At 52.9% G+C, this 24175-nt stretch overlaps 1 protein-coding gene across 6 annotated transcripts in view; it reads right to left on the bottom strand.

Annotated features, from left to right (window-relative positions):
- Positions 1 to 7372: 7372 nt before the first annotated feature.
- The window catches only part of IL17REL (interleukin 17 receptor E like), a 53954-nt gene continuing 37151 nt past the window's right edge, over positions 7373 to 24175 (bottom strand). The window contains exons 3-17 of one of the 6 annotated variants that reach the window (XM_023542010.2): positions 18512 to 18661; positions 18161 to 18270; positions 17767 to 17881; positions 17411 to 17455; positions 17002 to 17141; positions 16847 to 16918; positions 16716 to 16770; positions 15881 to 16044; positions 15772 to 15816; positions 15390 to 15447; positions 14746 to 14918; positions 14485 to 14565; positions 14227 to 14284; positions 13675 to 13737; positions 7373 to 13392 (exon numbers count right to left, since the gene is read on the bottom strand). In XM_023542010.2, coding sequence (XP_023397778.1) covers positions 13697 to 13737; positions 14227 to 14284; positions 14485 to 14565; positions 14746 to 14918; positions 15390 to 15447; positions 15772 to 15816; positions 15881 to 16044; positions 16716 to 16770; positions 16847 to 16918; positions 17002 to 17141; positions 17411 to 17455; positions 17767 to 17881; positions 18161 to 18270; positions 18512 to 18661 — 1307 coding nt within the window. In that variant the 3' untranslated portion in view covers positions 7373 to 13392; positions 13675 to 13696. Of the gene's footprint in view, positions 13393 to 13674; positions 13738 to 14226; positions 14285 to 14484; positions 14566 to 14745; positions 14919 to 15389; positions 15448 to 15771; positions 15817 to 15880; positions 16045 to 16711; positions 16771 to 16846; positions 16919 to 17001; positions 17142 to 17410; positions 17456 to 17766; positions 17882 to 18160; positions 18271 to 18511; positions 18662 to 24175 lie in introns of those variants that run through there. The other 5 variants (XM_064283313.1, XM_023542009.2, XM_064283315.1 and 2 more) reach the window with 5 other exon arrangements.

Here is a 24175-nt window from a genome sequence, read left to right as displayed (position 1 = left end):
ATTTTCTTCAGTTTCAGCTTGAACTTGCATATGAGCAATTGATGGTCTGTTCCACAGTCGGCCCCTGGTCTTGTTCTGACTGATGATATTGAGCTTTTCCATCGTCTCTTTCCACAGATGTAGTCAATTTGATTTCTGTGTGCTCCATCTGATGAGGTCCATGTGTATAGTCGCCGTTTATGTTGGTGAAAGAAGGTATTTGCAATGAAGAAGTTGTTGGTCTTGAAAAATTCTATCATTCGATCTCTGGCATTGGTTCTATCACCAAGGCCATATTTTCCAACTACCAATCCTTCTTTGTTTCCAACTTTCAGATTCCAATCACCAGTAATTAATTATCAATGCATCCTCATTGCATGTTCGATCAATTTCAGACTGCAGAAGTTGGTAAAAATCTTTAATTTCTTCATCTTTGGCCTTAGCGGTTGGTGCATAAATTTGAATAATAGTTGTATTAACTGGTCTTCCTTGTAGGCATATGAATATTATCCTATCACTGACAGTGTTGTACCACAGGATAGATCTCGAAATGTTCTTTTTGATGATAAATGCAACACCATTCCTCTTGAACCTGTCATTCCTGGCATAGTAGACCATATGATTGTCCAATTCCAAATGACCAATACCTGTCCATTTCAGCTGACTAATGGTTAGGATGTGGATCTTTATGCATTCCATTTCATTTTTGATGATTTCCAACTTTCCTAGATTCATACTTCATACAGTTCATGTTCCGATTATTAATGGAGGTTTGTAGCTGTTTTTTCTCATTTTGAGTCGTATCACATCAGCAAATGAGTGCCTTCCAAAGAAGAAGGATTAGTAGTTGGAAAATACGGCCTTGGTGATAGAGACTATTCCAGAGATCAAATGATAGGATTTTGCAAAACCAGCGACTTCTTCACTGCAAATTCCTTTTTTTCAACAACATGAACAGTGACTATGCAAGTGGACCTCACCAGATGGAATGCACAGGAATCAAATCAACTACATCTGTGAAAAGAGATGCTGGAAATGCTCAAAATCATCAGTCAGGACAAGGTCAGGGACCGACTGCAGAAAAGACCATTAATTGCTCATATGCAAGTTCAAGTTGAAACTGAAGAAAATTAGAACAAGTCTCAGAGAGCCCAAGTATGACCTTGAATATATCCCACCTGAATTTAGAGTCCATCTCAAGAACAGATTTGATGCATTGAACACTAAAGACTGAAGACCAGACGAATTGTGGAATGACATTAAGGACATCATACATGAAGAAAGCAAGAGGTCATTGAAAAGACAGGAGAGAAAGAAAAGACCTAAATAGATGTCAGAAGAGACGCTGAAAATTGCTCCTGAATGTCAAGTAGCTAAAGCAAAAGGAAAAAAATGATGAAGTAAACGAGCTGAACGGAAAGATTTCAAAGGACGGTTCGAGAAAACAAAGTACACTATTATGATGACATGTACAGAGAGCTGGAGATGGAAACCAAAAGGGAAGAACATGCTCAGCATTTCTCAAGCTGAAAGAACTGAAGAAAAAATTCAAGCCTCAAGTTGCAATACTGAAGGATTCTATGGGGAAAATATTAAAGCACACAGGAAGCATCAAAAGAATATGGAAGGAATGCAGAGTCACTCTACCAAAAAGAACTGGTCGATGTTCAACCATTTCAGGAAGAAGTCCATGCCTCACTGAAGGCATTGGGGAAAAACAAGGCTCTGGAAATTCATGGAATACCAACTGAGATGTTTCAACAAATGGATGCAGTGCTGAAGTGCTCACTCATCTATGCCAAGAAATTTGGAAGACAGCTACCTGGCCAACTGACTGGAAGAAATCCATACTTATGCCTATTCCCAAGAAAGGTGATCCAACCAAATGTGGAAATTATCAAACAATGTCATTAATATTACATGCAAGCAAAATTTTGCTGAAGATGATTCAAAAGCGGCTGCAGCAGTATATCAAAAGGCAACTGTCAGAAATTCAAGCCGGATTTAGAAAAGGACTGGAACCCGGGATATCATTGCTGATGTCAGATGGATCCTGGCTGAAAGCAGAGAATACCAGAAAGATGTTTACCTGTGTTTTATTGACTAGACGAAGGCCTTCGACTGTGTGGATCATAACAAATTATGGATAACGTTGCTGGGAATGGAAATTCCAGAATACTTAATTGTGCTCATGAGGAATCTATAGAAGGATTAAGAGGCAGTTGTTGGAACAGGACAAGGGAATACTGCATGGTTTAAAGTCAGGAAAGGTGTGTGTCAGGGTTGTAGCTTTATCTTTCACCATAACTATTCAATCTGTATGCTGAGCAAATAATCTGAGGAGCTGGACTATACGAAGAAGAGTGGGGCATGAGGATTGGAGAAAGAGTCATTAACAACCTGTGTGATGCAGATGACATAACTTGCTTGTTGTTGTTAGGTGCCTTCCAGTCGTTTCTGACTCATACCGATCCTATGCACAATAGAACAGAACAGTGCCTGGTCCTGTGCCATCCTTACAATCGTTGTTATGCTTGAGCCCATTGTTGCAGCCACTGTGTCAATCCACCTCATTGAGGGTCTTTCTCTTTTTCACTGACTCTCTACTTTACCAAGCATGATGTCCTTCTCCAAGGACTGATCCCTCCTGATAGCCTGTCTAAAGTATGTGAGACGAAGTCTCACCATCCTTACTTTCAAGGAGCATTCTGGTTGTACTTCTTCCAAGACAGATTTGTTTGTTCCTTTGGCAGTATATTCAATATTCTTTGGCAACATATATATATGTATATAGGTATATGTGTGTGTGAGTATACACACACACACGTATATATGAGCTATAAGAGAGAAATTTTCGGTACATCTTTGTCCAAAGTACTTTGTAAAAAACTAAAATCCACATTCCTACTCCTTTTAGCAGAATTAAAACTGAAGCATGGCTTGCCTGCTTGTAGGCTCTTTATCTGGCATAACAACCCAGGTAGTAAGGAAGGTATCTTCTCTGTGAACAAGTCAGGATGTGGAAGGAACATACCTGAGGAGGGAGGTTTTGACACAGCTGCATTTGTGTAAAATGGCCTTAAGAAATAATCTTTTCATGATAGGGATGTAGAAAACAATATTTCGGAAAAGACCTTGGACACCAACCTACTAAGTTTCCCAGGTAACCTGAAAGGTTTAGCTTGAGCAAGCAGGGACCTAGGTGAAAATTTTTATTGCCAGCCTCAGGCACTTGGCACTCCAAAAATACATTTTACATCAAAGAAGAAGCCGGACTATATGAAGAAGAAAGCTTCATCAGAATTGGAGAAAGGCTCATTAACAACCTGTGATATGCAGATGACAGATGACCCAACCTTGGTTGTTGAAAGCAGAGAAGACGAAGCGCTTACTGATGAAGATGAAAGAATACATCTTTCACTATGGATTGCATCTCAACATAAAGAAAACAAAAATCCTCACAACTGGGCCAATAAGGGACATCATGATAAACAGAGAAAATATTGTAGTTGTCAAGGATTTCATTTTATTGTATCCACAATCAACACCCATGGAAGCCACAGTCAAGAAATCAAACGATGTACTGCATTGGGCAAATCTGCTATAAAAGACCTCTTTAAGGTGTTGAAAAGCGAAGATGTCACTTTAAGGACTAAGGTGTACCTGACCCAAGCCATGATATTCTTAATCGCCTCATATGCATGCAAAAACTGGACAATAAATAAGGAAGACCAAAGAAGAATCGATGCCTTTGAATTACGGTTTTGGTGAAGAATATTGAATTTACCATGGACTGCCAAAAGAACGAACAAAGCTGTCTTGGAAGAAGTACAGCCAGAATGCTCCTTAGAAGCAAGAATGGCGAGACTTCCTTTCACATACTTTGGATGTGTTATCAGGAGGGACCAGACCCTGGCGAAGAACATCATGCTTGCTAAAGCAGACGGTCGATGAAAAAGAAGAAAACACTCAATGAGATGGATTGCCACAGTGGCTGCAACAATGGGCTCAAGCATAACAACCATGAGGGTGGTGCAAGACCGGGGAGTGTTTCGTTCTGTTGTGCACAGGGTCGCTGTGAGTCAGAACTGACTGGACGGCACCGAATAACAACAATAGACACTTTCACAAGGCAGGTACTGTAAGCACCTCATAACTATAATTGTAAACCTCTGTGCCCAAATGTACTTTGTAGTTGATCTTTGTAATCAGTCTCTGTGGCCTACCTAAGCACGTGTATCCAGTGGGAGCCTTTTCCCACTTTACTTGGCCTTCCCTCTTCTGCCTTCAGTGAAGTTTTAACCAATCAATGATTTTTGTTTTAACATCCTCTCTCAGCCGCATAACCACTCTGCTCTTGCCGGAGACCTCCTCACTGAAATCACCATGTTTTCACTTGTGTGAGCTGGCGGTTTCCCATTTGAGCACCCCTCTAACGCCGAATAAATAAATCCTCTGAATTTCCATCCCAAGGTCTGACTCTTTTTCCCCTACAACACAGCCCTAGTGGTGCAGTGGTTAAGTGCTCTACTGCCAGCCAAACGGTGGGCGTCTGGAAAGCACTATCGGTTCAGTGGAAGAAAGATGTGGCATTTGCTTTTACGAAGAGTGTAGCCTTGGAAACGCTATAGGGTAGTTCTGCTTTGTCCTATAGGGTCTCTATTAGTGATAGGAAGCTGGACAACGAAAAGGAAGACTGAAGAAGAATTGATGCCTTTGAATTATGGTATTGTCAAAGAATATTGAATATACATACCATGGACTGCCAGAAGAACTAACAAATCTGTCCTGGAAGGTGTACAGCCAGAATGCTCCTAAGAAGCAAGGATGAGACTTTGTCTTATGTAGTTTGGACGTATTATCAGGACTGACCAGTCCCTAGAGAAGGACATCATGCATGGTAAAGTACAGAGGGAGGAAAAGAGAGGAAGACCCTCAATGAAATGAGCTGACACAATAGGCTCAAGCGTAACAAGGATTGTGAGGATGGTGCAGGACCGGGCAGTGTTTTGTTGAGTTGTATATGGGGTCACTATGAGTTGGAACCGACTTGAGTTGGAACCAACTCGATGGCACCTAATAACATGAGCCGGAATCAACTTTACAGCAGTGGGTTTGATTTTTGGTTTATATATATGTATGTGTATCTATCTATCTCTCACTTCTATCACCTAATTCTTTATCATCTATTAATTTCTACCTGTTGTCCATCTCTCTCTGTCTCATCTCATCTATCAACTGTCTATATCGCCTATCTGTATAGATCATCTGTATATCTACCTACCTACACACTGGGTTTGGGTTTTTTGTTTTTTTTTTTTACCAGAGCCCTGGTGGCAAAGTGGTTAAGAGCTCAGGCTGCTAATCAAAAGGTTTGCAGTTCAAATTTACCAGTCGCTCCTTGGAAACCCTATGGGCCAGTTCTACTGTGCCCTATAGGGTCACTATGAGTTGGAATCGACTCAAGAGCATACAACAACCTACCCACCCACCCATTCATCCATCCCTCCATCCATCCATCTATCTATTGCCCTGGTGCTGTAGTGGTTAAGAGCCTGGCTGCTAACCCAAAGGTCAGCAGTTCAAATCCACTAGTAGCTCCTTGGAAACCCTACGGGGCAGTTCTATTCCGTCCTATAGGGTCGATGTGAGTCAGAACTGACTCTATGGCACCTAATAACAACATCTATCTATCTGTCTAATGGATCTATCAATCTATCGACCGACCTACCTACCGACCGACCTACCTACCGACCGACCTAATCTATCTATCTATCTATCTGTCTGTCTGTCTGTCTGTCTGTCTGTCTGTCTATCTATCTATCTATCTATCTATCTATCTAATCTATCATCTACCTATTATCATCATCTATCATCTCTACCTCAGGCAGGTAAAGTGTCTCTTTCTGTTTGCGCCGGTGATGGGCAGATAAAAGATCCTCTCCGGCTCTTCCCAGCTAGTGCAGCCTTGCGCATGTGCCAGCCTTCCAGCCGGACAGTCCGTTTCGTGTCCAGCTGCAAGTCCTGGTGGGTGGGGCCACCACCCCAGAGCTGAGGCCTGGCGGGGTGTGGGGCAGGGAGCAGCCCGCTGCTATCATCCTAGGATCAGCAGTTTTTTTTTTAGAAAATGCTTCCCGATTTTATTCCCAGTGTCCTGGCTGGCTGTTTTGACCAGTTTTATTGTCTTTTGGGGAAAGGAAGCCTGGGTTTTGTCCACTGTGGCCTCCCCCTACACCCCACCCAATGTTTGCACACAGTAGGCGCTCAGGAAATACTTGAATGAATGATATGTGCATTGCAGAGGTCTTGGCAGGCCCGGATGGGCTTGGCGGAGGGAGGCACTCGGCCAGTCTCAGACCCTGTCACCTCCTAATGGGCTAGCCCTAACCCTCCAGGACATGAGGACCCAGTGGGGCGGGTGGGTGGAAGCCCCTTGGCTGCAGCTTGCCCTCTGGTCCTTGTTCACAGAGGCACGCTGCAGCCTGGAGTAGGGACATGCTTGCCCAGGTACCCCAGGTAGTGAGTGGTCACCCTGGATGCACCCTACCTGGCTTTCCCTAATGCCCAGACTCCCCAGGATGGAGAAGAGGGTGGCCCTAAGCAGTCCTGGGGTGGCTCCCAAGCAGCCGTGAGCTGGCAGCTACCTGGGACACATGGGGTGGGGGTAGGTGTCCCATGGGCCTCCTCCTGAGGTGAAGAGTGGGAGTCTTGGCGAGGGCCACAGTGAGAGTGGGTCTGCAGCGGAGAGAAACACTTCTTCTGGGAGCTGGGAGTCCTGGAGTAGGGATGAGTCTCCAAAGACCTTTCCCCCTAACAAGGGCAGAACCTGGTGGGAGAGGGCTGGAGTCAACAGAAGGAGCTCCTGAGCCCCGCCCCAGCCTCTGCCAGCCCAGGGGGCTCTGTGCCCCGCAACCCCGTTCTTGCCCCGCTCCATCAGGGCTCTGGGGATGCCTCACAGGGTGCCCTTCCCACTCCTCGGGTGCAACCCGACCCCGTCCCTTGCCCTCCTGGGCCTGTAAGCCAGCCCAAGCCTCGTCCCCCAGGAAAGCCCCCTTTTCCGACGGACCCCGGGGCGGGTCAGAGGTCACAGGCTGCCCCTGCAGCTGCTTCGTCTTCCTTCCTTCCTTCGCCTTTGCGGGGTCTGCCACCCTCCGGGGACATGACCCTCCCCAGCATGCCCGCAGAGACCTGGAGGAAACCCCACCACGAAATGCGGAGGTGGAAGGAGAGAGGTCAGCACGGCCCTCCTCTCCCTTCCCTCCCTCCTCCCCCACCCCCACTCCTTCCAGGCTGGACTGCCTGTGGAACCCCGTGAGGCCCCAGCGCTGGAAGCGCCAGGTGGGGCCCATTCCTGGGCACCGAGGTGGGGGCAGTGACCCGCCCATGGCAGAGGAGGGAGCTGGCCAAAGGCGCCGAGCTGTTGTTCGCTGGAGGGACAGGTGGGCAAAGGGTTCTCGGTTGGATTGCTCCAGCACCTGTCCCCAAACGGCTTGAGATGGGGTGGGGCTCGCCCTCCCCGAAGTCCCAGGCAGCACGCCTGTAGGCTGTGGCCACCCACATAGTGGTCGCTGCTGTGTCCACGCCCCCCACCTGCAGTATGCCCCCAAATACTCTTCAGCAGTCCATCTCGTGCACTCAACCGCCGGCTGGGGCACATCGCCCCACCACCCTTCCGTCCCTCCCACCTCTCCAAGCCTACCTCTCCTCACCCCACACTTCAGCTTTCCACCTTCTCCATCTCATGTGATGCACCCACACCCATGCCCCCATCCTGCTCCTTTCTCCCCACGTCCTTGCACCCCCCCCACTCGGACCCCACCTCCCACAAAGCAATAACGGGGCTCTCCCCCTCTCTCACACCCCTCATTCACCCCAGCAGGAAATCCTGCTGCCTCTAACTTCTCACCGCTGGGGCTACCGTCCTGCCTGCTCTCCCTGCCCCGCCCCCCTTCTCAAGGGAGCAGTCGCAGACTCTTCCTGCAGCCCCGCCTTACTGAGGGGAGAAGCCACCTCCCCCAATCCCTCCCCACCCCTCAGCAGGTTCCCATCCCAGGGCTTTTGCACAGGGTCTTTCCATTTTTTTTTTTTTCCCAGGATTAAGGCTAATGCAGAGGGCCATCCCCCAACAGGTGAGTTCAGGATGACCTGTGAGTGACCTGGTGCTGTGGCCTCTTGAGGACAGGTCGCTGTTTCTCTGAGAACGTGTGTGATTGGTTGTGTCTGCCTGGCTGGGGAAGTGGTGAGGTTCTGTCTGTCCGCAGCTCTGCCCACCGTAGTCTGGTTTAATGCTTACGCTAATGAGACGTTTAGTTCTTTTCTACCTTTGTGGAGAGCATTTGTTGGGTGGGCAGGAATTTGTCATTAAATATTTTCACCAACCGTGTCCACGTCTTTGTTCAATTGCTGGCTGCTCCTTGAGGCCAATCCTGGCCACTCAGCCCACCTGACCTCCTCTGTTCCCTTTTTTCTCATCTGGTTTTCCTGCCCGGATAGCCCTTCTAACATTCTCGCTAACTTACTCCAGTAAGTTAGCCACACGTGCCTACACTACCTGTGTACCCCACACCACCTGTGCACCCCACACCACCTCTATACCCCAGACCACCTGTATGCCCCACACCACCTGTGCGCCCCACACTACCTGTGCGCCCCACACTACCTGTGTACCATATACCACCTGTACACCCTACACCACCTGTGTGCCCTACACCACCTGTGCACCCCAAACCACCTGTGCACCCCAAACCACCTGTGTACCATATACCACCTGTACACCCCACACCACCTGTACACCCCACACCACCTGTACACCCTACACCACCTGTACACCCCACACCACCTGTGCACCCCAACACCACCTGTGTACCATATACCACCTCTACACCCTGCACCACCTGTGTACCATATACCACCTCTACACCCTGCACCACCTGTGTACCATATACCACCTGTACACCCTACACCACCTGTGCGTCCTACACCACCTGTGCGTCCTACACCACCTGTGCGCCCCACACCACCTGTGTGCCCTACACCACCTGTGTGCCCCAAACCACCTGTACGCCCCACACCACCTGTGTGCCCCAAACCCCCTGTATACCCCACACCACCTGTGCACCCCAAACCACCTGTACACCCCACACCACCTGTGTGCCCTACACCACCTGTGCACCCTACACCACCTGTGTGCCCCAAACCACCTGTACACCGCACACCACCTGTGTGCCCCAAAGCACCTGTACACTCCACACCACTTGTGTGCCCTACACCACCTGTGCGCTCCACACCACCTGTGTGCCCTACACCACCTGTGCGCCCCACACCACCTGTGTGCCCCAAACCACCTGTACATCCCACACCACCTGTGTGCCCCAAACCACCTGTACATCCCATACCACCTGTGTGCCCCAAACCACCTGTACATCCCACACCACCTGTGTGCCCCAAACCACCTGTACACCCCACACCACTGGTACACCTTACACACCTATACACCCTACACCACTTGTACACCCCAACACCACCTATGCACCCCAACACCGCCTGTACACCCTATACCACCCCTACACCCTACACCACCTATACCCCCTGCACCACCTATACATCCCACACCACCTGTATACCCTACACCACCTGTACACCCTACACCACCTGTGCACCCTACACCACCTGTGCACCCTACACCACCTGTACACCCCACACCACCTGTGCACCTTACACTGAGGGCCTACCATCCACATTTCCACCCACCTTCTGCACTTCCACCCATCTGCCCACACCTCCATCTCTCACCTGCCTCCTCTTGCCTCCTGTGACAGTCAGCTCTGGACAGGGCATTGAGGGACCCTGTAACAGCAGGCAGCTTGAGGCCCTCGCCTGTGCCCATCTCACTCTCAGGACACTTTGTCTGAGGCCTTCCTGGACCCCCCCCCACACCCACTATTTGCTCTCTTAATTCTTCACACCCCTGCATTGGCACCCAACAGTCCATGTAATGCTGACCATCTGTCTCTCCTACGTGAAGGTCAGCTTCAGGCATGGTAGCCCCGGGAAGGTCCTGGTGTTAGCACTGAGAATTTACATCCCGAGAAACCCCTCAGTCCCAGGCACACCCAGACCATGGGTCCCCCTAGCTGCAGGGATGGGGTATATGTGAGCGTGGTCTGTTCCCATGCTGGCAGTGCACGGCACCCAAGAGGAGCTCAGCGTGTGATTGATGAATGAATGAGTGAGTGAGTGAGTGAGTGAGTGAGTGAGTGAGTGAGTGAGTGAGTGAGTGAGTCACACAGACCACCAAAGGCTCGCCCCTGTTCGATTATGAACCCAGCTGTCTGTGACCTGCCTCCCACACACCCATACCAGGACCTGACAGAGTTCATCAGCACTTTGCTCCTGGGCAGGCATGGCCTGGGGTAGGAACGGTTTTTGCGGGGGGAGTGGAGGGGAGTCAGTCTATCACCAACTGAGGCAATGGGTACACTGTTCCTCCAGGACCCTGACATGGATGCAGGGACTGCAGGGCCAGCTCAGGACCGGGCACTGAGCAAGACTGCCACCTGGTGGCAACACAGGCCTGTCCTCTAGCCGTCGGCTTCCAGGTCTCCGCGGGACCCGAGCATTCCCTACCCCTAAACCTGAAGTCCTTGTCCTTAGTCCTGGAGAAGGGCACAGTCACTGTCTTGGTGTAGGCCTCAGTTTCCCCCATCTGTGGGCCAGTCAGGGGAGGCCGTACCTGGTCGGCTGGGAGCTCAGCCCTGTGACGTCCCTTCCTGCCCCCACCTGATCAAACTGGGCCAGGTCACGGCCGGGGGCGGGTGGCTCTGCACATTGCCAGGGGGCTTCCCTGGCCCCTGGATGTGAGACTTGGGGCCGGGGTGGCCCAGCCTGAGCCTGGACTCTAGTCCCCGAACCCCTGGGGCCTCAACAGGGAGGAGGCACCTGGAGCAGGCAAGGGTTTCCAGAGGACCCCCACCCCCATCTTCTGGAATGAAGGTGGTGAGGGCAGAACGCAGCCGCCCGTCCCATGACCCTGCCCGGGGTGGTGGTGGGGCGCCTGGAGCCCGGGGTGCCACCTCCGCGTGTGGCCCAGGGGCCTCAAACTGGCCCTTCAATGCCCCAGCCTGGTTTGGCTGGGCTCAGCGCCCCGGCATGCCCTCCCTTCACCACCTCTTTATGGGAATGCTTGAACAGGATATCCAGTCCCTGAGTCTGCCCGGGAGACTTCGCTGTGCGCACTGGGGTTACCCCGGACCCTGCCCACCTCGGCAGGCCTTGAGGTTTACTACTAGGCAGGGGTGACTGGTGCTTGGGCTTGGAGGCATGGGGACCACCTGGGGCCCAGCCACCACAGGGACCTCACCTAGGAGGACATTCTATCCCCACACCCCAGGAGCCCCGGGGGTCCCCTGCTCCATGTGAGGGTCGAGGCTTCTAAGGAATCTCCAGACCAGGGTTCGCTGGGTGGGGGGGTCGAACTCCCAACACACTCAAGGTGCAATCAGGGGTGCTGGTGTCCTGAGCCTTTGTAACGTTTGGGGTCCAGCTGGGTGGGGCCCAGGGAGGGTGAACTCCACCTCATCGCCCCCTCCAATAGTGGCTACGTTTGGGTGGAGGGCACCGCTGCCCAGCCTCGCCCTCCCCAACCCCCATTTGGGAGGGGCCCTCAGGGCACTTCATGGGTCCTGGAGGTCTCTTCCCCAATTTACCAGACACACTGGGCCCTGTGTCTCTCCCCCTTGCTTCACCCCCAGGGACCACCTTTCCAGCTTACCCATCTCTGTCCTCAAGGGAAGAGGCAAGCTGGGTGCACAGGTGGTGCACAGGTATTTACTGAGCAGGGGTGCAAGGTCTTTACTGAGCCAGTCGCACAGGACAGCTCCCCCCCCACCCCAGGAAAGTCCCCGGTGTGCAGGCTCACCATGGGCAACAGTCCCCATTGCTGCCTGCAGAGGGGGCAGGAAGGCCCCAGGAGACCATGGCCAGCTGAAGAGGGGACAGCGAGGGCGAGGGACTGAAAGCAGGAGTGCAGGAGCGGATGACAGTGCAGCTCACTTCATCTGAGGTCCAGGGGAAACCAGAAAGGGCTGGGGGTGCCAGGGGTACATGTCCTTGGGGATGTGTCCCTGGATGAGTATCCCTGGGTGAGGGTCCCTGGGTGAGGGTCCTGGGTGTGTGTCCCTGGGTGTGTGTCCCTGGGTGAGTGTCCCTGGGTGTGTGTCCCTGGGTGAGTGTCCCTGGGTGAGTATCCCTGGGTGTGTGTCCCTGTGTGAGTGTCCCTGGGTGTGTGTCCCTGGGTGAGTATATCTGGATGCGTGTCCCTGGGCGAGTGTCCCTGTGTGAGTGTCCCTGGGTGTGTGTCCCTGGGTGAGTATATCTGGATGCATGTCCCTGAGTGAGTGTCCCTGTGTGAGTATCCTTGGGTGAGTGTCCCTGGGTGAGTGTCCCTGGGTGAGTATATCTGGATTCATGTCCCTGGGTGAGCGTCCCTGGGTGTGTTCCCCGGGTGAGCGTCCCTGGGTGTGTGTCCCTGGGTGAGTGTCCCTGGGTGTGTGTCCCTGGGTGAGCGTCCCTGGGTGTGTGTCCCTGGGTGAGTATATCTGGATGCGTGTCCCTGGGCGAGTGTCCCTGGGTGAGTGTCCCTGGATGAGTGTCCCTGGGTGAGTGTCCCTGGGTGAGTATCCCTGGGTGAGTGTCCCTGGGTGAGTGTCCCTGGGTGAGTGTCTCTGGGTGAGTATCCCTGGGTGAGTGTCCCTGGGTGATTGTCCCTGTGTGAGTGTCCCTGGATGTGTGTCCCTGGATGTGTGTCCCTGGATGAGTGATCTTGGGTGAGTGTCCCTGGGTGCATGTCCCTGGAGGTGTGTCTCTGGCTGCCCAGTGGTCAGGTGGAGACAACACTTAGACTCCAAAGAGCATGCAGGGAGCAGCTCTTTGGGTCCTGTGAGTCAGCAGGGCTCAGCTGGTGACCTCTGGCCAGGGACACCATGTGACACTGCAGAGACGAGGGTCCACTATGGTCCTGGAGCTTGAGCAGCACATGGTGGCCCTCTGTGAGTGTGTGAAATGTATGAGCATGTCACATTCTGCAGGTGGCCCCTGGGTGTGTGACCCCGAGGCATGGGAAGTGGCCAGTCCTTGATGGGTAGACAGGGCCAGAGGGGGCTGAGGGCCCTGAGTCTGCAGGGCCACTTGGTGTGGACCCTGGTGTAGGGTGCTTGGGGCAGAAGCTAGAGGTGGTCCTTGGCCACCCCCTATGAGTCTGGCCCTTCAGCTGTAGAAAGGAAAGTCACCCGACACCCCAGGGCCCTAGGAGTTCTCTCGGCAGTTGTTGGGCAGGAGGTCAGGCCCCAGTCCTCAGGGCTGGTGATGGTGGCTCTATCCACGAGTTGTCCAAGAGGCCGTGGAGGCGTGGGGAGCCTTTGACCAAGTAGAAACAGTGGGTCAAGCCCAGCCACCTGGGGGATGGGGCAGCCCGCCCAGCCATTTGGTCCCGCCCCCAGGGACTCAGGAAGGGCTGACACTGAAGCCCCTGGCTGAGCCCCTGGATTGTTGGAAGACAGCTATGTCTGACACCCTGGGGTCAGGTGAGACTCCTCCCCAGGCTCTGAGAGGCAGGGTGGAGGTGAGGGTGGGGAGAAGGGCTGCCTTATCTGTCAGAGGCTGTGGGGTCCCCATGGGAAGTCTAGGCCTGGCACCTACTTGTTCCTGATGAGACAGGGACTCAGGCTGTGGTGTCACGTGTGACAGTCTCGTGGGTGACGGCTGGAGAGAGGGGCATGGCTTTGGCATTGGCACTTGGCTTCAGCAGTCCCCAAGGTTACTGCCCAAACACCAGGCCTCGAGGGAAGAGCAATCCCCATGGCCTGCCATCTGCTGGAGGTGACCCTTGCTGGGGAGAGGGACCCAGGCTTGGCCAGGAAACTCTGCTGTGGGAGGGGGCAGTAGGGGATGCAGGCCTGCACACCTCTCTGGAACCACAGCCCCTGAGTTGGGGGGATGGACACACCATGGAGGACTGAGCCCTCAGAAGGAGGACTTCAGAGACAGGCAGGGATGGAGGCTCCAGGGGTCCAGGGTGCATGCTGGGCTGGGGATGAGGGGGCAGGCAGGCGGGCAGCAGAGCTACCCCTGCACTGGAAGCCTGACCTGACCCCCAGGCCCTTACTCCTCCACTCCCCTCCCACAGCTGAGCCTGGGCCCAGCCCCGCCCTCCACAGCCCCTCGGGCCCAGATCCCCTGCTGGGCTCTCACCACACTGGACATTACACAGCTGCTGGGGGACAGAGAAATTCACGTCGGTCCTCCAGCCCTGCAGGCGCCAAGAGGTCAGTCAAGCCACCACCTCACAGCTCCCTGCACCCAGCCCCAGCCCCATGCCCCCAGGGCCGCCGGGAGGCACTGCTGGCCACAGGCACAGCTTTGGGGAGGGGGGTCTCCCCTGTATGCTGATGACACTGGGGAAACTGAGGAGCGGGAGCGGAGGGGGCAGGGCCGGGCAGGGCCACCCACCTGGATGCAGATGCCAGGGGCACAGGCCTCCTCCTGGGGAATGTCCACGAAGGCAGCCACAGGCCCCACCAATGGATCACCCTGGTCGGGGAGGGGTGCGTCAGGCAGACATTCAGCATCCCAGGTGCAACACACGCGGTACATGTGCGTGCGGTGTCCGCAGGGCAACCCTCCCAGCACCCATTAAGGCAGGATGGTTGGGGGAGGAGGCAGAGAGGACAGTTGTGGGCCCCAGCCCCCCTAGAGTCGTGTGCACCCCACCTGGCTCACTAGGGCTGCAGGGAGGGGCGTAGTCTCCAGCACCCGGTGGCAGGTGGGGAGCTGGGGCTCCCACTGGTGACACAGGCGCACCTGGAAGCGGGCGGGGCTGGGGGAGAAGAACGAGGCCCGGAGGAGGCCCTGCGAAGGTAGCGGCTGGACTGCCATCCTCCAGGCTGCCGGGCAGGTGGAGGAATGAGGCCCCACTGGGCAAGCATCCCGTCTTGCCCCCCATTAGGCCAGCACCCCATCCAAACTTCCCCACTGGCCCAGTCCACCCTCCACCATACACTGGCCTAGATCCCCTTCTCACCCCAACAGCACCCTGTCCAGCCCAACAGGCCAGCACACTGACCCTCCTCCTCTCCCCTCTCTCCACTGAGGGAACCCCCACCTGCCCCTCTCCCCACTGACTCAGTCCCCCCATGTTCCCCCCCACTAGTCTGAGCACCCACAATAAGGATGCTATTTGCTGGTCTACACAGCACGGCCGAGCAGCCCCCTCCTCCGTGAGCTATATGAGCAGTCCCCCACCCCGCTCCGCCCCGTGAGCTATGTGAGCAGCCCCCCCTCACCGCCATGAACTATGTAAGCAGACCGCCTGCCCCCTGATGAGCTGTGCAAGCAGCTCCCCCCACCCAGCTCACCTGGGAAGCGTCGCTGTGCAAAGGGACACCGTACCCAGAAGCCCCTGTGGGTGGAGAACTGCAGAGAGAGGGCTCCCTGGGTGTGCCTGTGGTTGTCAGCCCCAGGCAGGCGCCAAGGGCACACTGCATGGTGGGGGCGGGGGCACTGGGGCTGGCCCTCCCTCCTCAGGGCCCTTATCTCTGCCCACTGTCAGGCTGGGAGGGGGTCTGAGCAGTAGTTGGGAGCTGGGGCCACGGGGGGTGGTTGGCTGGACTCCAGGGCTAGATAAGGTGTGGGCGACAGCTGCAGACCCCCTGCCCCCTTCCCCTTCACTGCCCTCCCTATACCCGCCCCTCCACCCCCAAATGGGCCATGGAAGGGGAGACTGCCAGGCCCACTCACCTTCAGGCACAGCTGGGGCTGCGTGTCCACCAGTGGGTACCGCACCTGTGGGGCGATCAGATCAGGGCACGGCCATCCTGCCAGGCCCTGCCTTCCAGGGGACACTCACCTTGCCATGTGCCGGCTGGCTAGAGCGCTCCAGCTCATGGCAGGGGGCCCCGGGCCCTTCGCGCCAACACAGGCTCACACGTCCACTCACAGGGCAGATGGGCTCCCAGCTCAGTGCCTGGCTGCCTGGATGGTAGTGGACAGCATCCCACAGAGCCTCAGTGTCTGCAGGAATTGCCCACACTGGTCATTGCCAATGGCTTGGGCCACTGTCCCCACCACACCCACCAGGCTCTGTGACCACTGGGCCAGGTTCCCAGAATGGGATGGGGCAGTTCTCCTGTGGGTTCACTGCTCCCTACCCTCCCATTCTCCTCCCACCTCCTTCTCTGCCCTTGCCCAGCCCCTTCTGAGGCCCCCTCCCCCAGGCCGCCAGGGAAGGAGAGCAGGTCAAAAGCAGCTCCTGGGGACCACAGGTTGCTATGCCACATACACAGCCTACAAGCAGGCAAGGCTAGTTTCAGTTTTAATTCTGCTAAAAGGAGTAGGAACATGGATTTTAGTTTTTTACACAGTACTTTGGACAAAGATTTACTGGAAATTTCTCTTATGGCTCGTGTGTGTGTGTGTGTGTGTGTGTGTATGTATGTATATGTATATATATACATACACACACACTTATACCTGCATACATATATATGTATTTGGAAACCCTGGTGGCGTAGTGGTTAAGTGCTAAGGCTGCTAACCAAAGCGTCGGCAGTTCAAATCTGCCGAACACTCCTTGGAAGCTCTGTGGGACAGTTCTAATCCGTCCTATCGGGTCGCTGTGAGTCGGAATCGACTCGACGGCACTGGGTTTGGTTTTTGGTCTTTGGGGACCTCAGGGCACTTGCCATCTTCAAAGGGGCAGGTCTGAATCCGCACTGCGTCCGGCGTCGAAGGCCAACCCTGTAGAAGGGCTGGGGTCAGTGCAGGGCCCACCACCCCCCTCCGCTGGCCCCCCTTGCTGGCCCCCCTCACTGACCTCGAGGCACAGACATGGCAGCTCTTGGCTGTAGGGCAAAGAGACCGTCTGGGAGACCCCATTCGAAGTCACCTGCAGTGAGGGAAGGGGCTGAGGGGCCTGAGGCTGGGTGGGTGGGTGTGGCGTAAGTGTGGGAGCGCGGAGGCGGAGCTCACCCGAACCGTGGGGCCTGTGTCCTCACAGGTGAGCCACCTGAGGCAGAGCCGCACATAGTAGTCCGGGCTCCCCACGGCATCTGGTACCTGCACTAGAATGGCCTTGTGGCTGCGGTTCACCTTGTAGGTGAGCTTCTCTGCTGCAGGGGCGGCAAGTGAGGCGGTGCTGGGGCCAGAGCCAGCAATGCCGGGTTAACTGGGTCATGGACATGGGTCAGGGACACAGGGCTACATCTGTCCAGAGAGCCCTGGGGTGGTGACCTGTACTTGGCCCAGGCATTGGGAGTCATCCACCTGAGGACTCAGGAGGAGGGAGGGCTGCAGATGCCTGGACGTGTGAGTGTCCCAGGGATGGGTGGGTCTTCCAGGGGCGGGAGCTTGTGGTCCCACGCTAAAGAGGGAGACTCACCTAAGCAGTCAGGTACGTTCCTCCCCACATCTTGGTCTCTGCAGTCTGCAAACGCCAGAGGCTGATTGGCCAGCCTCCTCAACCCCCAGCGGCTGCCCCCAGCTGGGCCTCTGCCCTCTCAGCCTCTGGAAGTCCCTCTTCAGGGAGGTGATGACCCAGATTAAGCCAAATGGTTGTCCTGGAGCTGTCCAGCACGTGGGCCTGCCCTGGTCCCTCCCTGGTCCCTTCTCTGTCCTTCCCTGGCCCCTCTGGGCATGCTCTAACTACTCCCCCTTCTTGCCCCAGCCCTGGACAAGCCCCGCCTAAGGACAGTCCCTAGAGGCCAGATGGCAGCTGAGCCCTCACAGGGCTCCCACCTTCCACGTGGTACTGCTGGTCCAGCTGGAGCCCACAGAAGTGGGGGATGGTCCTCAGGGTGACGTAGAGGTGCTGGGCCACACTCACCTCCAAGCAGTCGAAGAGTACCTGGAGCTGAGGCAGCTGCAGGTGTTGGCCAGGCAGACCTGGCCAGCTGCCCACCTGCCCTGAGCCAGGCCTCCAGTGGGGTTCCTTACATGGATCTGGGGCCCAGGGAGGAGGGTGGACAGTGGCTCAGGTGGTCAGGGTGGGGTGGGGGGTGGAGTAGGAGGGGAATGGGGGCAGCCAGGATCAGGGCACGGCACAGTGGCTGCTGCCAGGCGATGGCTTGGGAGCTGAACTGACCGGATGGGGAGGGCCCTAGAGGTGTTCCCACTCCAGCATTGTCCTCACCTGCTGACCAACATGAAGTCGGCGGGAGGCCCGGAGCACCTGCACGCCTTGACACTGAACTGCCTGGGTGTCGAGACTCATGGTGCAGACCTCCAGGCCCCGCAGGCCCTCTGGGGTCAAGGGAGGGTGGGCATGGCCACAGTTAGGGCAGGGGTCAGGCCAGACACCCCCATGCTGGCTTGCAATCTCTGCGAAGTTAGCAACCCCGACCCCAAGCCCCCTGCGGGTCATGGTGAGGACTAAATGGAGCCCTGCCCCACTGCTGACATCCTGGGTGTTCCTGTCACTACTGTCAGCCCAGCCTCAGGCCAGGCCCAGCTCCCTCCCGGGAGCCCAGGGGCCACCCCTCACCCTGCAGTATGAGGGACGCGTGCATGCGTAGGTGCAGGGAGCAGCCTTCACGGGGGGCACACTTCATTCCTGTAGAGAGCTCCAGGGATTCCAGGACGGACTGGGGCATGGACGTGGGGGGAGCCCGGCAGAAGCTGTTGAGCAAGTTCCCTGGGAAGTGGAGAAGCAGGGTGAGTGCCACAGTGGTGCCCGGAGGGGTGTGTGGGAGAGAGCTCTGGGGGCTACACTGGCTGGGAGAGGGTCCCGTGCTCCTCACTGTCTCTCCCCAGTGGAGGGGGAACCAGCCCCATGATGAGAGGCAGACCCGCCTCTGAGCCATGCTCGGAAATGCCTGTTGGTCACCAGAAACGGGGCCAGGTCAGGAAGCAGGTTGCCCACAATTCTGGGTCTGAGTGGGGGAAGCTGCAGCCTCACCTGGCCAGCAGGGGGGCAGAGGAGCCCACCCCTGACTTACTGGCAAGCCCCATTGCTCCTGTTCAAAGCTGAACAACAGAAAAGGACTTCCTGGGGGCATCCTAGATATGACCTTGAATGCAGGCCCTGAGGTCGCTGCAGCCCATGGGCCTGTCCACAGTAAGGGGCTACATTCACACATGTAGAACTGCATCCCGAGCCTTGCTCAGGGTGCAGGTGGCTCCGGCCAGACCTAACACCTGCAGGGCAGCTTGGCCTGATACGAGGCAAGGACAGAGAACAAGAGAGGAGAAAGTGACATAGAGAAAGAACTCTGGAGGTCTCTAGTGAGTCTCTCTCAAACATTCAGCAGAGAAGAACATTGAATATACCGTGGACTGCCAGAAGAACGAACAAATCAGTCTTGGAAGAAGTATGTCCAGAATGCTCCTTAGAAGCAAGGATGATGAGACTTAGTCTCACATATTTTGGATGTGCTACTTTTTTTTTTTTTTTTAATCAGGATGGACCAGTCCCTGAAGAAGGACATCATGCTTGGTAAAGCAGAGGGTCAGTGAAAAAGAGGGAGATCTTCAGTGAAATAGATTGGCACAGTGGCTGCAACAATGGGCTCAAACATAGCAATGATTGTGAGAATGGCGCAGGGCCAGGCAACATATTGTTCTGTTATACACAGGGTTGCTATGTGCTAAGTCAATGGCACCTAACAAAAACACTGATCAACACATGTATGTGAGAAAACTCCCAGCAGCAGGGAAAGAACCATCCAGAAGGATCAGAGGAAACAGTACCCTGCCCTCATGCAGGGTCAAGAATAGCTGCTGTTGCCAGAGAGAATAGAAAATCTCATGACTCAGCTAGTTCAAGGGGCACCGGGTACAGTATACAAAAGGGTTGTGGCTCAGAAGGGGAAAATAGTTAGCATTAGACTGAGCACTGCTTGGGTCCTGCCTTGTTGTTGTTGTTGTTGGGTGCCATTGAGCCAGTTCCAACTCATAGCAACTCTATGTACAACAGAATGAAACACTGCCTGGTCCTGCACCATCCTCACGATCACTGTTATGCATTGTTGCAGCCACTGTGTCAATTCATCTCCTTGAGAGTATTCCTCTTTTTCATTGACCCTCTATTTTACCAAGCGTGATATCCTTCTCCAGAGACTGATCCCTTTTGATAACATGCCCAAAGTATGTGAGGTGCAGTCTTGCCATCCTTGCTTCTAAGGAGCATTCTGATTGTACTTCTTCAAAGAGAGATTTGTTGGTTCTTTTGGCAGTTCAATATTCTTTGCCAACACCACAATTTGAAGACATCAATTAGTCAGTCTCCCTTATTCATCGTCCAGGTTTTGCATGCATATAAGGCGATTAAAAATACCATGGCTCGGGTCAGATACACCTTAGTCTTCAAGGTGACATCTTTGCTTTTCAACACTTTAAGGAGGTCTTTTGCAGCTGATTTGCCCAATGCAATGCGTCTTTTGATTTCTTGACTGCTGCTTCCATGGCTGTTGATTGTGGATCCAAGTAAAATGAAATCCTTGACAACATCAATCTTTTCTCTGTTTATTATGATGTTGCTTATCGGTCCAGTTGTGAGGATTTTTGTTTTCCTTATGTTGAGGTGTAATCCATACCGAAGGCTGTGGTCTTTGATCTTCATCAGCAAGTGCTTCAAGTCCTCTTCACTTTCAGCAAGCAAGGCTGTGTCACCTGCATAACGCAGGTTGTTAATGAGTCTTCCTCCAATCCTGTTGCCGCATTCTTCTTCATATCGTCCAGCTTCTCGGATTATTTGCTCAGCATACAGATTGACTAGGTATGGTGAAAGGATACAACCCTGATGCACACCTTTCCTGATTTTAAACCATGCAGTTTCTCCTTGTTCTGTTCCAATCACTGCCTGTTGATCTATGTACAGGTTCCTCATGAGCACAATTAAGTGTTCTGGAATTCCCATTCTTTGTAAATGTTATCCATAATTTGTTATGATCCACAGTCAAATGCCTTTGCATAATCAGTAAAACACAGGTAAACACCTTTCTGGTATTCTCTGCTTTCAGCTAGAATCCATCTGACATCAGCAATAATGTCCCGGTTCCATGTTCTCTTCTAAATTCAACTTGAATTTCTGGCAGTTCCCTGCTGGCGTACTTCTGCAGCCACTTTTGAATGATCTTCAGCAAAATTTTACTTGCGTGTGATATCAATGATATTGTTCAATAATTTCTGCATTCAGTTGGATCACCTTTCTTTGGAATAGGCACATATATGGATCTCTTCCAGTCAGTTGAGTTGGCCAGGAAGCTGTCTTCCATATTTCTTGGCATAGATGAGTGAGCACTTCCAGTGATGCATCTGTGTGTTGAAACATCTCAATGGATATTCCAGCAATTCCTGGAGCCTTGTTTTTCACCAATGCCTTCAGTGCAGCTTGGACCTCTTCCTTCAGTACCATAGGTTCCTGATCATGTGCTATCTCTTGAAATGGTTGAACGTCAACCAATTCTTTTTGGTATAATGACTCTGTGTATTTCTTCCAACTTCTTTTGATGCCTCCTGCATCATTTAATATTTTTTTCCATAGAATCCTTCAATATTGCCACTCTAGGCTGAATTTCTTCTTCAGTTCTTTCAACTTGAGAAATGCCGAGCTTGTTCTTCCCTTTTGGTTTTTCTATCTCCAGGTCTTTGTACATGTCACTATAATACTTTGTCTTCAGGAGCCGCCTTTGATATCAACACCCATGGAAGCAGCCATCAAGATACCAAATGACGCATTACACTGGGCAAATCTGCTGAAAGGACCTCTTTAAAGTGTTGAGAAGCAAAGATGTCACCTTGATGACAAAGGTGAGCCTGACTCAAGGCCCTAGTATTTTAAATTGCCTCATATACATGCAAATAAAAAAATCTGGACGCTAAATAAGGAAAACCAAAGAAGAATTCACACCTTTGAATTATTGTATTGGGGAAGAATATTGAATATACCATGGACTGCCAAAAGAACAAACAAATTTGTTTTGGAAAAAGTACAACCAGAATGGTCCTTAGAAGCAAGGATGGCAAGACGACGTCTCACAGTCTTTGGATATGTTAGCAGGAGAAATCAGCCCTGGAGAAGGACATCATGCTTGGTCAAGTAGAGGGTCAGCAAAAAAGAGGAAGACCATCAACGAGATGGATTGACACAGTGGCTGCAACAGTGGGCTCAAGCATAGCAATAGTTATGAGGTTAGAACATGACCAGACAGTGTTTTGCTCTGTTGTGCATAGGGTTGCTATGAGTTGGAACCGACTTGATGCACTAACAACAGGCTTGCTGACCCCCAGAGCAAGAGAGCTGAGTGCCTTCTGGCTGAAGTTTACTGGTGGAGTGGGGTGACTCCAGGCACTTATCGGCAGAGCTAAAGAGCTTTGAAACACTTGCCCAAGCAGGGTTGATGTGGGTGGCGAGGCCTGAGGGGCTGAGAGGCCAAGGACCCAGGAAACAGAAGCTGAAGAGACAAGGAGCACAGGAAGCAGAGCTGCCTCAGTCTCAAAGAGTGGGGCCATGATTTCTGGGATCTCAAAGGGAGAGGCCATGGCTTCTGGGGCTTCAAAGGGTGAGGCCACAGCCTCCTAGGTTTCAAAGTGTCAGATCTTTACCAACTCGGTTCTGGAGTATGGAGCTGCCATTCATGAGTGCCAATGAAATGGGGCCAGATCTGCTGCCTTCCCCCAGAGCTGCCCAAAGCTGACTCAGTGGCAGCTAAGCCCACCACCCCCACCACCACAAACAGTGGGTATAAAAGGAAAGTTTCCAATTTCATAATAGGACATATAATGGTAAGAGATTCTTGTTCCAGAGTAAACCAACAGACGAAAAGAACACATAGAGAAAAGAGCGAGTACAGTAAACATGTGCTAAATTATTTGTGGCGCAAAATGGGGAAAACTATTCATTGTTACTGTTCAGAAATAATTGTGATCCTAAAATTCATCATAATGGAGAAATAAATATATTTTCCCTTATTCAAAGAGTTTAAAATACCCACAGAGCTTTACTAAAAGAAAGCCTAAACCAAAAAGCCAGACCACTTGCTGTTGAGTGGCGTTCGACTCACGGTGACCCTATGTGCCCAGAGTAGAACTGCTACATAGGGTTTTCAAGGTGTGACCTTTCAGACACAGATTGCCAGGCCTTTGTTCCAAGGCACCTCTGGGTGTGTTTGAGCTGCCAACCTTTCAGCTAGTGGTTGAGCACCTAACCATTTGCACCACCCAGGAACTTAAAAGAGAGCCTAATGTGTACTTTTAAAAGGAGAAATATGAACTCAAAAGGAAGAAGTGGGTTACATAAAAGAATGGTGAGCAAAGGAATTTGCAAAACATGGTGGTGAATTTAAGTCAGTATTGACGGAGAGGAGGGGGATGAGAAATGACTTTTGTGTGCTTAAAAATGAGCTGGTAGTCACATTTTTCATAAGGTGGTAGACCAGGCTGCTTGAACCAACTTTCCTTCTGAAAACAACGAGCAATGCTGGGGAGAAACGTGTACAAAAAACTTCCTAAAAACTTCTAAGAGCTGGTGGAAAAACAAGGAATTGTCAGGGAAAACCCCAGAGAGAAGCCTGTGGAAACACCTAACAGGAAGCCACTTTTGCCCTGAGGGTGTTTTCTAGCCCAGTGGAACCTGGAGGCTTTGGGAGGGGCACAGGCCAGAAAATCACAGAGCCGCCCCTGGTGCAAATCCAAAGATTTTCCCAATGTTAAGCTGGCACCCTCAAGGGGCCAACACTGGAGAGGGGTGAATCAGAAGAAACCTGTCCCCTCCCCAGCCCCTAGGGCCAGAGAATGAGTTGTCTTGGTATTAGCAGAGCAGGGACAAACAGCTTCCAGGAGAGCCAGAAACCTTGGCGGCCCAGGTTTGCATCACCTGGAAGGTCAGAGGCCTGAATCAGCTAATTTAGTCTGAAAGGGTTCCATGCAGGTGTTACTCCTGAGATTTCTTTCAGAAACAAATGCAAATCACGTGTGGGGGAAGCCCCTTCGTTCTAGGCTTCCTGGAATTCCACAGATAGCTTTTCAAGGGCTTCAAACAGACCAGAAAATGAAGCACAAGAGACAGGAGGGGCCAAAAAAGCCCCTCCAAAACAAGCAAACAAAAAAATCTAGCAGGCCATAGAAACAGCCCCACAAAGTCATAAAGCAGTATCAGACATGCTACATACCACCCATGCTAACTACATGTAAAGAGATAAAAAACAAG

This window comes from Loxodonta africana, chromosome 4, assembly GCF_030014295.1.
Source record: "Loxodonta africana isolate mLoxAfr1 chromosome 4, mLoxAfr1.hap2, whole genome shotgun sequence".
Classification (NCBI taxonomy): Eukaryota; Metazoa; Chordata; class Mammalia; order Proboscidea; family Elephantidae; genus Loxodonta; species Loxodonta africana.
The sequence above is the reverse complement of the archived record's forward strand: the minus strand, read 5'-3'. Positions and strand labels throughout refer to the sequence as shown.